Below are 15,396 nucleotides of genomic sequence, written 5' to 3' on the forward strand. Positions count from 1 at the left end.
ATGAAAATTCTCTTTCTTACAGCCCCTTATCCACCTCAAAATATTTCTGTTCGCATTGTAAACTTGAACAAAAACAACTGGGAAGAACAGAGTGGCAGTTTTCCAGAAGAATCATTCATGAGATCCCAAGATACAATCGGAAAAGACAAGGTCTTCCATTTCACAGAAGAAACTTCTGAAATTCCTTCTGGCAACATTTCTTCTGGTTGGCCTGATTTTAACAGCAGTGACTATGAAACGACATCCCAGCCATATTGGTGGGACAGTGCTTCTGCAACTCCTGAAAGTGAAGATGAATTTGTCAGCGTCCTCCCCATGGAATATGAAAACAACAATACACTCAGCGAGACGGAGAAGTCAACGTCAGGCTCTTTCTCCTTTTTCCCTGTGCAAATGATACTGAGCTGGTTACCACCAAAACCACCTACTGCCTTTGATGGGTTCCATGTTCGTATTGAAAGAGAAGGTAAAGCAGTGGGAAATCAGAGGAAATAAGAAATGGTACCAAAGAAAGGAAATGGAAATGTTTTTAAATTTGAGTTTAGAAAGAAAGACTGATGGTAGATAGCTAATATTGAAAGAATAATGGTAAAGAAATAGAAGAATTTAATTAAGTATCCAACAAGGAAGGAGAACAGAAAACCAAAATGAATAGGTTGGATCTGAATCCAAAGTTTTGGGTGATTCACAAGTTCCATTTATACACATTTCATTGCCCAATATTTCACATATCTCAGGACACCGAGGAAAACCTTGTATTTGGAAATATTTTGAATTAAAGACCTAATCATCACGGAATATCCTAGAGAAATTTTCTGTTTTCTTATATGAAAATTTGTGAAACATGCAGCAAAAAATCTTTCTGACAAAATGACTACTCCCGCAAGAGCATAAGGCCCAAGTCCCACTTACCAATTACTCTTATTCCCTTGAGGATGTGCCCCTCTGGAACCAGCACCCAAATTTTTCCAAAAAAGAGCTGGTAGCAAAATAGAAAATACACAGCAACTGGTATTTCCACTCTAGTTACTATATTATGTCTCATATTCACTTATGCAGCCTTTGAGATTCATACTTAATATTTTAGTCCACTAATTTATGAAAGCAGAGCTATGACATTCAGCAAATTGGGGTCGTGAAGTATATTTAAATTATTGTTTGGTAGATTTTTATGGTTATTTGTTGTTTGTTTTGTTTTGACAGTAACACATTTCATTTTGTATTTTCCAGTCTAGTAGTTTGGGTGGCAAAGTTTCTTAAGTTGTGAAAATTTGAAGTTATTAATGACAGCCTTATTTTCAGGCTGGGACATTAGGATCGTGTAGTCTCATATATAACATATTGCTTTCTCTTATTTTATTTAATAGAATGAGAATATAAAATCTGTGGATTCTTCTATGCTAGATGATAGAGCATTCAATTGTACCCAAATATTAGATGAAATTGAAATCCTTTGTCACTACCAATTATTTGAGTAAAAAGTCATTTGCCTGGAATTGCTCATATTAAACAAAAAGTTCCCTTAATCTGTCTTTTATTTTTCTGTTCCTCAGTATAATCTATGGCAAATAGGATCCTGTAAGTCAGAATTTTTTTTACTGCCTATTTCCATGAAAGTTCTATCATGCTTTTATCTGACAACAGTGTGTTCTTTTAAGGGCTGTGATAACTTCAAATGAAGTAATAAGCAGCAGGAGATGAACTATGAAGCAATGGCAAATAATTCTTACTTTTAAAAGTTCTGGAAGCAAAGAGATGAAGGAAAAATATTACAAGTGTCAGAAAATTTATCCAGAAGAATTATTTCTAGCTGGAAATAATTCAATATATTTTAAAGCATTCCTGGATACTTAATGTTACCACAAAGACCTTATATTTGGTGCTGGTTATTTTTTAATCCCTTCTATCCAGATGAGAGAGCCAATGATTTTTATCTTCTCTTAACATTCTACTTGTATTTTTTGCACATAATTTTACTGGGTAAGAGTACATAAGGATACGCAGTATACACCCATGCCTAATTTTATAGATTTGGACACCATGATTTAGTTTTATTTTTTTATTTTTTTTTTTGAGACACAGTCTCCCTCTATTGCCCGGGCTAGAGTGCCGTGGCATCAGCCTAGCTCACAGCAACCTCAAACTCCTGAGCTCAAGGGATCCTCCTGTCTCAGCCTCCCGAGTAGCTGGGACTACAGGCATGCGCCACCATGCCCAGCTAATTTTTTCGATATATATTTTTAGCTGTCCATATGATTTCTTTCTATTTTTTGTAGAGATGGGGTCTCGCTCTTGCTCAGGCTGGTCTCGAACTCCTGAGCTCAAACGATCCGCCCGCCTCGGCCTCCCAGAGTGCTAGGATTACAGGCGTGAGCCACCGCGCCCGGCCATGATTTAGTTTTGTTATTTAAAAGTATTATGAAAAAAAATTGAACTGTTCTTCATCTTTCTTTTATAGCTTAGAGGTATAATTGAACTTGACCAAAGAAAGGAAAGAATATAAAAAATACCTATTTTTTAAATCAATTGACGTGTCTGTACCCAGGGCCCTTCCAGCTATCTATTGATATATCTTCTCTTTTTTATATACTATTTAGAGAACTTTACTGAATATTTGACAGTGGATGAAGAAGCACATGAATTTGTTGCAGAACTGAAGGAGCCCGGGAAATACAAGTTATCTGTGACAACCTTTAGTTCTTCAGGAGCTTGTGAAACTCGAAAAAGTCAGTCAGCAAAATCACTCAGCTTTTATATCAGTAAGTAGCAAAAAGATTATTTTGCACTTACAGGGGGCTCTAGAACAATGAAACTGGTGAGATTAATGATGCTCAGATATCAATAATTCACAGACCTTAGGGATCCTGGGAATTCTTCAAGGTCAGGAGAGGCCCCGATCCATGAGCTTTTGATAGCAAAGGAAATATATGTATGTTTAATAGCAGCAAATCTACCCAGGGATTTAACTTGAGGATTTTTTTTTTATTATTGTGATGATTGTACATTTATTAAACTGACCTTCTGCTCTTGCCATAACAAACTCTCCAAGGATATGGATACACAGTTTGGGCCCTAATGAAACATTATATAGGATTGTGTGAAAAACAATCTCATTAGAATATTAAGCTTTTGTAGCTCAAAAGAAAGAAAAAGATTCAAATGTAGTTATACCCAGGCAGTCTCCATAAAGTTGGCAGGAGAAGCCAAAGCTATAGCATCCTAAAAGCCCCAACGTCAATTCTTATGGCAGCTCCTACTGATCCCACAGGGCAATAGCAGAGGGGAAGCCAGCCTCGAAAGGCTGCACATGATGCATGTCTTTGTAACGTGTTTAGCTAGACTATTTTTCCTGGAAGTTTAGAGGCCAAAACTCAGTCACCACCTTTTCAGGAGTTAAATGTGCCTCTGATCAGCAGAAAGAAAAACCAGAAGGCAAGGAATAAAAAATTACTCTTAGAAAAGAATAACCACTTTTTCTATTGCCTTCTCCAAAGGCAAAATACCATCTTTCATTAAATAGTCCTCAAAAAGGTGAGTGGGAGGGGTAGGATGAGGGCAGAGGAAGAGATCAGTTTATGTAGCAGATTAAAAAGGTTGAACATGTCTCATACAACATTTTTACTTAAAAACAAAAACCAAAAATGTCACTGCTGGCAAAAGGCCTAAAATATCCATCCAAAGTGCAGAAAGTGTATTCATAATTGCCTTGCATGTCTTTCAAGTGTGGGAGACCTTGGACATGAGCTTACTTGAAAATGAAAACAAAGTCGAGTATTCAGTTCTTCCCATGAGGATAAAAATGCTTCACTGACCAAAAGATTTCCTTATCCACCAGTACAGATCCCTTGCTAGTGTTAATCGCTTCCACAAAAATTTACTCAACAATTCTGGCCTTTCTGGCTTTTCTCTTCCCTGATTTTCTATTGTGCTTCATAGCACACAGCATGAAGCACAGAACTTACTAGTGTGGTCTTTCTCTAGATTTATTTTTTTTTTTTTCATCTTGCTTCTCATTCCAAATTATAAAATCCTAGGCTGGGGCTATGCTATTTGCTTATTTATTCTTTCTTTTATACATTCAGCAAATATTTATTGAACCATTTTTATGTGGCAGGCATTCTGCTCTGTTCTTAAGAGTACCCAAAGTGACTAGTGCCATTCAGAACACATCAGAGGTGCTCAAAACTATGATTATTTCAAAGAGATGCGTCTTAGTATTCATCTAGAAAAATATAGGTCACTAGAAATTTTGTTTTTTCTCTGCCCCTGAAAGAACAACCTTCTTAAGTACTTAGGATATTTTATTCTGTGGCAATGAGCTATTTGGATGGACTGTGTATACTCCTTTGGTTTAAAAGAGGACACTGAAAATATAAATACTGATACTTAACTGGGTAAGTGAGCAACAAATTAAATTGGCTTCGTTTTGCTCAGCATAGTGTAGTCACATACCAGCAAATTGTATTTGCAGCCCACTTTCCTGACGAAACTATTTCAGATATTCTGGTGTTGGGTGAGTACATTAAGATTTATTACATTAAGATTTATGTTTATGTTGTTGCATTATGATTTATACTTATGTACTTTTGAAGTCTTTCCCAGAGATAAGAATTAAGGTAGAAATTTACATTAGTCTCCCAACAGCCTTATGAAGGGAACATTTTTGTTATCCCCATTTTTCGTGTAAGAAAATACCAAGTTGCAGAAAATTCAGTGATTTTCCCAAGTGTCAGAACAAAAATTAGAACCTAGGAATATTTGATGACAAAATCTATTTCTCTACAGCCTGCAGTGACCCCTTACCTTGAGTTGATTATCAGGTCAGTCCTAATGCACAACTATTAAATAAGTGAATTTGTTTTCTTCCTCCCACTTCCTCTCTGTATGCCTCCGCTATGCCAATAGTCTTCAAAACCGTAACTACACTTCTCAGTTGTATATTTCTCCAACGTATATTATCTCATTTGATCCCAACAGCAACCTTGTGAAATAGATTAATCAAAAGGCATCATGATATGTCGTCACCAAGCACCGACTCAGGGGACAGATCTGGGTTGTGTCATTAGCTCTGTGACATTGGGCAGGTCATTCACATCTCTGGCTTCAATTTCCCCATCCGTAAAATAAGGCACTGGGTCTCTAAAGTTCTTTTCAATTTGAACGTTCCATGATTTTTCCATTTGACAGACGCAAAGACAGATTCAGAGAAATTAAATCATTTGCCCAAGGTTGCATCACGAATAATGACCAAAACTTAGTCTTGGCCCAATTTTCATATCTCCAGACTTTTCACTATTTCACAGTACTCCAGGAAGTCTTATGCAGGGTTAAGAGCATGGATTTTGGAATCAGACTTCCTGGGTATGAATCTCAGCTCTACTTACCCTATTTCTCCCTCAATTTCCTCCTCTGATAAATGAGATTTAATAGTAGTACTTATAGGCTTGTTATAAAAATGAAAGGATTAAAATATGTAAACACATATAAACTTAAAACAGAGCCTAGTATATAGTGGGTGCTATGTCTCTTTGCTATCATTATCATTTTATTATTATTATTTCCCTTGCACTATTTACACTGAGCCAAAGTCGGCCCTGCCCAGCAGAGCCACTCGCTCCTTTCCCTCTCCTGGGTTTCAGCCTAGGAATACAGCATTCAATTAAGGAACGGAGAAATACATCCTAAGCAAATAAAGGGAAGTTGCACGTTTGCATTTCAGCAGGGAATTTCTGCAGATAAACATCACCTTAACATTTCTTGAGTCCTTCCTACATGTCAGGCACTGCCCTAAAAACCACTTGAGAAACTCAAAAGAACAAAGCTAATGGTGGGCACTTCTGTGGGGATACTTTGTGGTCAGGAACCTATGCTCTCCCTCAAATTGTCACCCAGGTTTCAGCCAGCTTCTTTAGTTGATGCAGCCTGCTGCCTGTTTCTTCTCTAATACAGTCCCAGCCTGCTTCTTTGTTCCTGCTGCTGCCAAATTTAAACTTTTTTTTTTTTACAGAATAGTAGTAGAGGTTAATTTGAATTTTAGAGTAATTATTTCTGAGGACTAACGACCCTACTAGCAAAGGAATTGTACACACTGGTGAATGCCACACTGCCACACCCACTCTTTGTTAAAAAAGAAGTAAATTCTGTCTGAAGAATTTACCAGAATACTCTCAAATAGATGTGCATGAGGACTGAAGTGGAGCTTCCGGCTCCCAGCAGAACTGTTTTTGTTGTCGCTGTTGATGAGGCTGCTGTTGTTTAGATCAAGGTGAGGTCACGGAGTTGGGATTGCAGCGAGGCAGATCTGAAGAGTTGCCAGTTGGACTGCCAATCTTACTTTGAACCTCTTTGCACGGGCAAAAGGAAAACAGCATGATTTTTAAAACTAGTATCTTTTCTCTCAACCAGCTCAGTGTGCAACGTCCCTTGTGCTCTCGTTTGCAATGCGCAGGTCCTTCGGGAGAGTGGATTGAAGAGTTGACTGAGAAGCCCCAGCATGTGAGCGTCCATGTTTTGAGCTCAACCACTGCCCTGATGTCCTGGACGTCTTCCCAAGAGAACTACAACAGCACCATTGTGTCTGTGGTGTCACTGACCTGCCAGAAGCAAAAGGAGAGCCAGAGGCTTGAAAAGCAGTATTGCACTCAGGTAAAGGAAAGGAACCACGGACGGACACACCTGTCCTGCTAAAATGCAGCAGACAGTTGCAAGAAGCAGTGCTGAGGTCTGTCCGGGTGGGCGTGTTGTAAGCAGTGTTACCAAGGGCCAGGAGAGGAGCCAGGAGCAAGAGGGAATGGCTCTTCAGTTCCACTATCATTTTCCTTTCCCTTCATAGGAAGGCCCTGCCCTGTTCCTTTTACTTTCACCCTTTATTCAAGAGAACCTGCTGAGCACCTATCATGCGTCAGGTACTAGGATAGATGTTGGAAATCTAGGTAATTTTTAAACATCCTGCTCTTGCAGAGCTTATAATCTAGTGAGAACAATGAATACGTGAACATAGAATTTCTGCACCACATAGAAGAAGGCTTAGGCCAAAAATAAATAAAGAGAAGCCAGATGAGTTCACAGGATGAAGCAGCAGAGCATGAGAAACATGGTTGGGTGGGTTGGACGGGTGGGGGTAGAACAAGGGGATTTGGAAATTGGTCAGAAAAACATCCCGGGGGAGAAGACAACCAACAGAGGGTTTGAGGGATTTTTGTTTGTTTGTTTTACTTTTGCTGTTCTTTTAATTTTTGACTGTAAAAGTAACATACGCTAGATGAAAAAACAATGCAAAAATTAAAGGTATATAAAGTAAAAAAAGCCTCCGTCACCAATCATAACTGAGAAGAGGCAGAGACAGTGTGCACACTGGCGGTCCTCTTGGAGGCTGACACAATGAAGGCACACACCAACACCCACCCCCCGTGAAACTGCAACGTGAGCTGGGAGTGGACCTGGCTCTCAGATGCCCTAAGAACCTGGGGCCTGGTCCTATTTTCCTAAAATCTGATTTTATTATTTTTTTTTATGAGATTAAACTTGGTGGGTTTTGGTGTCTTCCAAACATATTTTCTTCCCTAAAGGCAAAAAAAATTAAATTATCCATTCATGGGAAGTATGTTGGAAATGTAATACTCACAAAACATGTTTGTTATGTGAAAGCTATTTGAGATTTTCCATTCCTCCCAGGAAAATTAGGCATTTAATGAAATTCAAACAATGAGAAATTTTAAGTTGGTAAGATGAATTCAGGAATTGTGGACTTTGGAGCACTACAAAGCCATAGAATGCTGAGATAAGCCCTTACTTGAGAATGAGGCTTCCCGTTGACTTGAATTAAATTAAGGAATAAATATGCTAAACTGATTAACCAGTAATCACAGCTCAATGTGCAGCTTATTAGCATCCCTCCCTGAGCATCCCCAAGATGACTGACACTTTACGTTGATAGAAAAATGTGTTTCCCTACAGACTATGACTTAGAATTCAACTGCTGCAAAGTGCATTTCTTCCTTGCTATACCTAATATACAAATTACACGTCTTTCACATAAGAAGCCCACGGCTAAAGGTACAGATAGATACGGTAAATGATAAATGATCCAGAAAAGGCTGGTCCAAGTGCAGCTTGACAATGCCTTCTCGAAATACAAATAAGAAAACAGGCTATGAAATATCCTGGTAAGGATTATGGGCAAGGAGACCAATATTTAAAGTGGACTACAGGAACCACAGCACATGCTAGGCATCATCTCAGTTACCACAAGCACTTTTTGAGGATTATGTTAATATGACACCACCGCCATCATTCGTTGTCCCACTACACACACACACACACACACACAAGCACACACACACACACACACACACACGCACACACGTGCACTCACTTTTCAGATGAGGAAACGTAAGTTCAAAAAGTCTCAAGAACTAGCTGTGAACTAAAATGAAATCCTAAGCCCCCCACTAACTGAATGGACCCCATCTCGGCCAAGGGAACCCCAGAGAAACCTTAAAACTGAGTTTCCAGCCATGACAGGATGGGAGGTCAGACACGCCCCATTATAGCCCCTCCCTTGCTGACGGCCATCAGGCTTTTTCCTTAAGGGCTAAACAGAAACCAATGTTGGGATCCAGACCAGCACTCTTTCCTGATAAGAGATCACCTACCGTAGAGTGGTTTTAACCAGTCTACCAAGCATGCGCAGAGAGTTTTCACGTCTCCTTCCCCTTTTGACACCAGAGGCAGCCATTTTCTGAGCACGGGCCCCATAAAGGGGCATAAAGCTCCATTGCACAGGCAGGTGTTTATCTTGACTCCTCCTGTAGCTTGTTAGATATTTATATTTGACCATCCCGCTCAGTATAAATTCCTGTTCCTATTGTCCCTGCCTCAAAGCACGTGTTTCTGGCTTCTGGCCAGGGTTCTGCTTTCTAGCCTGTTGAAATGGCCACCCATAGGCTGCCGCCCTTTATGAGAAATAAAGCTCTTCTTTCCAAAATATGAACATCATCATTTTCTTCAGTTAACACAGCCTAGAGTCATGTGGCCATTAATCAGAGGATTCTATTAAGATGCCGTCACCAGGGTGGGTTTAACTTGGGCTTTGGGCTTATTTCCTAAAGCAACCATTACGCAGAACAAAAAAATAATAATTTTTTTAATTCTATATTCAATGGTACTGTGTTTATGTTAAATAAAAACTTCAAAATGTGGCTCTTGTTGGAGAAAAAAACTGTTCAACGATACTTGTTAAAGCTTGGTAAGGAAGACTTTATTCAGGATCATCATAATAGGCATAGGAACCATGCAATGAGGTCTTGAAGTGGTGGCGGGAGATTGGTCTCAACTGAGAATACAACACTGGCCAATGGTGATTCATAGCCAAGAAGCAACAGCAGGGGGCAGGGGGTAGTTAGTGGATGAGAAACTACTAAGAGGAAATATCAGGGGTCAGGGGGATTCTGGCAAAACCAACCTAACAGAATTCTTGCTGAAGACAGGCCGGGATGATCAGATATCACCTGGGATGTGCTGAGGGACACAGGACCTGATCAGATATCAAGGGTGATCCGATATTCAGGATGGAGATTCTTGTTAAACTGACCTAGCAAGATTCTTCGCTAACACTGGATTTTACAAGGAAGTACACAGATAGGCTTAGGAGAAGGTTCGGAAGCCTGACTAAAATTTGGTCAAACAAAGAATTTTCATCATTCTAAAATAAGAGTAATTCTAAAGCCAAACACATATTAATACTAATCATAATATTTCACTATTTTATAATCTCACTCTCTCTACTTTGTCTATACCACTGACTGTACCATAGGATCATTGCTTTGTATATGTGATGATCTGTGACATTTGCTGCTAGAGCCCCTACTCTGCCCTGCAGCACAGTTGACTCCTGTGTGTGCAAGGTGGGTCCTGTGTGAGGTGCTAGAGATAAGGGGAAAGTAGATCTGAACAGTTAATGAAGTTTAGAGCCTGGCCTTCTATGTGGGTACACTGTACATGTTAATTTGAATTTGTACTCATCATATATATATGATGATGACACATACTTCATATGTCTGTGTTACTTCATGCATGACTTTGTATGCAAATGTTCTGAGGAAAGAGTTTTGTGATGTATCCCTTCTAACAACCATTGCAGTGCTATTTATTAATCAACATATGTTGAACATAAAGTCATTGCTCAATCTGTGTTACACAAAGAACTCAGTTAATTCTTTACAGTAAGTGTGCTCTCAGTATTCTCTTCAAAGGCTCACATGTAATCATAAATTTCAGAATTAGGAAGCATCATATAATATATGTATTTATATTTATTTTTGTTCTGTCCATGAATGCTTCCTGACAACTTACAGGACTATATCATAACAACAAAACCGGACAGAAAGACAAATCAATCTTTTAGCTTTACAAATGAAGACATGATAAAGTTAAGGGGCCAAATATTTAAGGAACTTGCCCAAAGTCACACAACTGGTTAGGATCAGAGCAGAGAACAGAACCCCAGTGACCTGACTTCCCAGCCAGTGCTGCTTCTGTCTGACTGCATGTGCTACTGTAGGGAAGGGTCACCTCTACCATCCTTCTTGATAGAGTCCAGAGCACAGGTTCCAGAGCCAAATAGACTTGGGTTTCGGACCTGATTTTAACAGTCACCAGCTAGAAGAACCTGAGCAACCTTCTTCATCTCTGTAAGTCTTAGTGTCTTCATTTGTAACCTAAGAAACATATCCTTGTAGGGTTGTAATAAAGATAAAAAGACTCAGTGCTTGATGCAGTGTCTGGAGCATAGTAATAGTAAACACGCAAAAGAAGAGCATTAGCATTTATTATCATACAGACCTAGCTGGGTGCTTTTTGAATCAAGGGAGAGAAATAGAAATGTTGTAGAGATCCTCCACAGAAAAACCTGAACAACTGCAATAAATGTACAGGAAAGGGCCAAATGGAAAGAGAATCACGTAAAGTGGAAATAAGACCATTTCAGACTCAAAGGAACTTTCGCCATCATCTAGTTCAACCCCATTATTTGAGAGTCTGTTATATATTTCTTCCAGCGATGCTCTCTAGTACATCTTTCCTCTTATTTCTTTAGCTGGGGAAAAATAGACTTGGCGCCTAATTGGGGAGACATTGGGCTCAACTGAGTTCTTAGTAATGAAGAATTAAGCCAATAAGGAAAATATTAGAATGCTAAGATGGGTGGAAATTGAGGGAGGAAGTATGGAATGATCTTGTAGAAAATGAAACATATTATTTAGTAAGCAGAATGCAGGAGCATTTTTTCTTCTTACCTTCAACACACCCCCAAGGAGGCCCAGGATAAATCAAAAGGCCTGGAAGGATGGAAGTGTAAGTATAGGTTCACAGCTGAGCAAATACTCATAAATTGGGGGGGGTGGAAATAGGTGCTTATAATTTGTTACCAAGGCAAGTAATTTGCAATACCATTGCCCTCTTGTCATTTTTTTAAATAATGTGGTGTATATGCACATAGCAGCTTCTTACTTCAAAAAGTATAATTTCCTAGGATGAATTTGTTATAATGACATATTTAAGTGGCTATGATTCCAGGTAGTCATTTGAATAATTAGAATCAACTATTGACTAAAGGTCGGGCGCCGTGGCTCACGCCTGTAATCCTAGCACTCTGGGAGGCCAAGGCAGGTGTATCGCTCAAGGTCAGTGTTCAAGACCAGCCTGAGCAAGAGCGAGACCCCGTCTCTACTAAAAATAGAAAGAAATTATCTGGCCAACTAAAACATATATAGAAAAAATTAGCCGGGCGTGGTGGCACATGCCTGTAGTCCCAGCTACTGGGGAGGCTGAGGCAGAAGGATTGCTTGAGCCCAGGAGTTTGAGGTTGCTGTGAGCTAGGCTGACACCACGGCACTCTAGCCCAGGCAACAGAGTGAGACTGTCTCAAAAAAAATAAATTAATTAAAAAAAAAAACAAAAAAAACTATTGCCTAAACCAAACTAAAGGAACTTTAATATCACTTTTAAACAATCTATACTCTTTATACCCTGTGTTATTCTAATAATTCTAAATAGGCAAAATGAGTGATCAGTGAGCTAGGTCAGTATTGACAGGTATAGTAAGAGGTCTACAATGTATTGTTAATTTTAAAAGAAAACTTTGGGGCAATATTGATAATATAACATGTGGTTCAATAACATATTATTTATGTATATATGTTAGAGAAAGATTGAGAAAAATGCTTACCAAAATGTCGAGATTTGTGGGAGAACAGAAAGACTTCCAATTTACTTCATTTGTTCTTTTATTGGGTGAACAATCTTTACAATGCGCATATATTAGTTTTATCACCTAAAATGTATTTTTAAGAGATCAAACAGTACTGCATATGTGCATAACATGCATGTTCTTATTCATAATTTGACTTTTTAGGAAATTCCCTCAGATGAAGACATCTAGTTGACTAACTTTGTCTATATGGCTTCCAGGAGAATTAAAAATCTAAAACATGGGCAAGAAATCCTGCTGTGAAAGAGTGTAAATAGAAAGGATGGATGGAAATGCTAACTTATAAATTCAATTTAATCTTATTTTGGTCAAGCCAATGGGGAATAAATTTTGGCATGCTACTCCTTCCATTTATGTGTAGAGAAATTTGTGCCAATTCAAATTATAAGATTTCTACTGTGTATAATCAGATTCTGATATTGGAAAGTTTTAAAATTTATAAATTCATATCATATCACCAGCGCTATGTTTATCCTTAACATTTTCATGAGCCCCTCAATAAAACTTACAGCACAGGTAAGCTGTCAACAATACTGTTCTCCATTGATTTGTGTTCCTTCCTACAGCAGTTCTGCAATTGTATGTACCCCAGAGGCCAAAAAGTTGATAAGAGTAATGAGTTAATATTTACTGATACTCTGGCTTAAACATTCTCACAACTCTACGGGGTACATAATATTACTACCTATATCTTAACAATTAAGAAAACAAGGTAAGAATTTTAAATAAGTTATAAATATTTAATAAATTCCCATGCTTATAAAGAGTAGAGTCAGGATTTGATTCCAGGCAATCTGAATAGAGAACCTATGTTCTTTCCACTAAGCAAGGCTGTCTTAACTGTTAGAGACACTAGAGTTTGAAGCAGCACACTTCCTAACCTGTTGGTTGAATCATCAATCCTTTTGAGTGCCAACATTCAATTTTAAGAAATGCATTTTATTCATCTATATGTTCTCACTATTTTTCTCTATATGGTGTTTGTTACATAACCAAATGTTGAGTTTAAAAAAAAAAAAAAAAAAAGAACAGCAAAGAAGAGCTTATCTAAATGAGAAATGTTCTCTACCACAATTTTATGGGGTTATAACAGCCTTGCAAAGTGCCTACCACTATATTTCAATGCTTAGCTCAGTGACGCCCCCCCCCCATAGTGTAGATTAGCGGTCTTAACACTATGCTTCTAGTCCCAACACTGCATCTACATATGTGACCTTGGCCATCCTCTGGCTTTTCCTTTTTCTATCTATTAAATGAGAGATTTAGACTAGATAATCTCTGAGGTTGTTTCTCTTATATAATTAGATACTGTATGCTTCTAAGTGATGAGAGACCAAAGACATTTCTGCACTGATCTTTGCATGTAATCAGCTGACACTACAATTTAGGATGTCAGACTATCCTCGTGGTGTTGCTGATTTGATTATGGTTAAGAGGCTGCTGTGTCTCTAGTGTGCACAGTTACAATTGACATTGATGGTACAAAGCAGTTAACAGGGCTTAGAATAGCCACAGCGTTTGAATGTTCTGGGTTCCCTTCAGTGTTCACATAAACTATAAATCATCCTAATTTTGAAATCTGACCTTCCTCAGCATGAGCAAAGACTTCTAGATTTCAAAGTCATCTGTGATTCCTAAAAGAGTCCCCGAATACTATTTCAGCCTCTGTGTCACATTATAAAAGCCCAGCTCTAAATAAATCTTATTGCGTGTTTGGTTTAAAGGTGAACTCGAGCAAACCTATTATAGAAAATCTGGTGCCTGGTGCCCAGTACCAGGTTGTGATGTACCTAAGGAAAGGCCCTTTGATTGGCCCACCTTCCGATCCTGTGACATTTGCCATTGGTAAGTTGCTAGCCACAAGAATAATGACTTCTTTATCTGAGCACTGGTTGGAGGGATGTGATGTGCAAGCTCAAATCATCATCATCATACATGGAAAGCCTATGCTAGTCCACCCAACGGTCCACCTTTAGAGTAAGAAATAATTAGATTGTATACGTGGGAGACATTCTTAGCATTTACGACTTGGGGAAAAAAAATCAGAGACAAACATATTTACTGTTTTCAATGGTTGTATCAGCAGAGAGAAGCTGGGCACAGTGGTGCATGCCTGAAGTCCCAGCTGCTCGGGAGGCTGAGGTGGGAGGATTGCTTGAGCCTGGGAGTTCAGATCCAGCCTGGGCAACATAGTGAGATTCTGTCTTTAAAAAAAGAAAAAAAAAATTTTTTTTGTATCAGAAGAGTGAAACCGCTGGTTATTAGTAGAAGTTTGAGGCCGTTATTAAGATAGTAACCGTTCCTTTTGGCTTTCTTTTCTCATCCCACCCCTCTTCTTTCTAGTTCCCACCGGAATAAAGGATTTAATGCTCTATCCCTTGGGTCCTACAGCAGTGGTTCTGAGCTGGACCAGACCTTACTTAGGAGTGTTTAGAAAATACGTGGTTGAAATGTTTTATTTCAACCCCGCAACAATGACATCAGAGTGGACAACCTACTATGAAATAGCAGCGACTGTCTCCTTAACTGCGTCTGTGGTAATCTCCCCTTAACCAGCTGCCACACCTTCCTATGGGAACAGGCCTGCCTTTATGCACCAAATGTGTCACAAACAGTTATCTGTAAATCAGATCATTTTGTAAATACACATAGGTATTGCTCCTTTCAAGGTTTTTTTTTTTTTTTTAGCTGTTTTTGATTTTAGGTTCTGGGGTTCTGTTTTTGTTTTTTGAGAGAGGTAATTGTGTGATGTTAGCTTTCACCTCTGAATTTATTTGCTAATCACCATTTTTTCCTAATGAATTTGCTTAAAGCAGAATAGAGTGCTTATTGTTTCTCTCTGTTTTTGAGGAGGAAAACACAAGAGATTTCCTTAGGCATTCAGTAGTTAATTGACATTGCCTAACTCTAATGATGACTCTTCTTGGCACTACAAATCAGTTACATACCCCTAATGTCAGGCTATTAGAGGATGATTTTCAAGAGAACGGGTAACAATTGTTTTTTCTGAGATTGGAATAATTTTTAGAATTACAGGTCCCTAGGAGTTATGCATCAAGTACACAATTGCTCTCTACCCCATTGACAACCCCAAAGGAATTTTGTTTATGGACTCCTGGTCTGCATTG

At 38.7% G+C, this 15,396-nt stretch overlaps 1 protein-coding gene across 1 annotated transcript in view; it reads left to right on the forward strand.

The window, feature by feature from the left end:
• The window catches only part of PTPRO (protein tyrosine phosphatase receptor type O), a 265,264-nt gene that overhangs the window by 181,588 nt on the left and 68,280 nt on the right, over positions 1-15,396 (forward strand). Inside the window, 5 exon segments of the mRNA XM_069491204.1 lie at positions 23-466; positions 2,598-2,759; positions 6,449-6,645; positions 13,993-14,113; positions 14,612-14,805. Coding sequence (XP_069347305.1) covers positions 23-466; positions 2,598-2,759; positions 6,449-6,645; positions 13,993-14,113; positions 14,612-14,805 — 1,118 coding nt within the window.

The sequence above is a fragment of the Eulemur rufifrons genome, chromosome 16, assembly GCF_041146395.1.
Source record: "Eulemur rufifrons isolate Redbay chromosome 16, OSU_ERuf_1, whole genome shotgun sequence".
NCBI classification, from domain to species: Eukaryota; Metazoa; Chordata; class Mammalia; order Primates; family Lemuridae; genus Eulemur; species Eulemur rufifrons.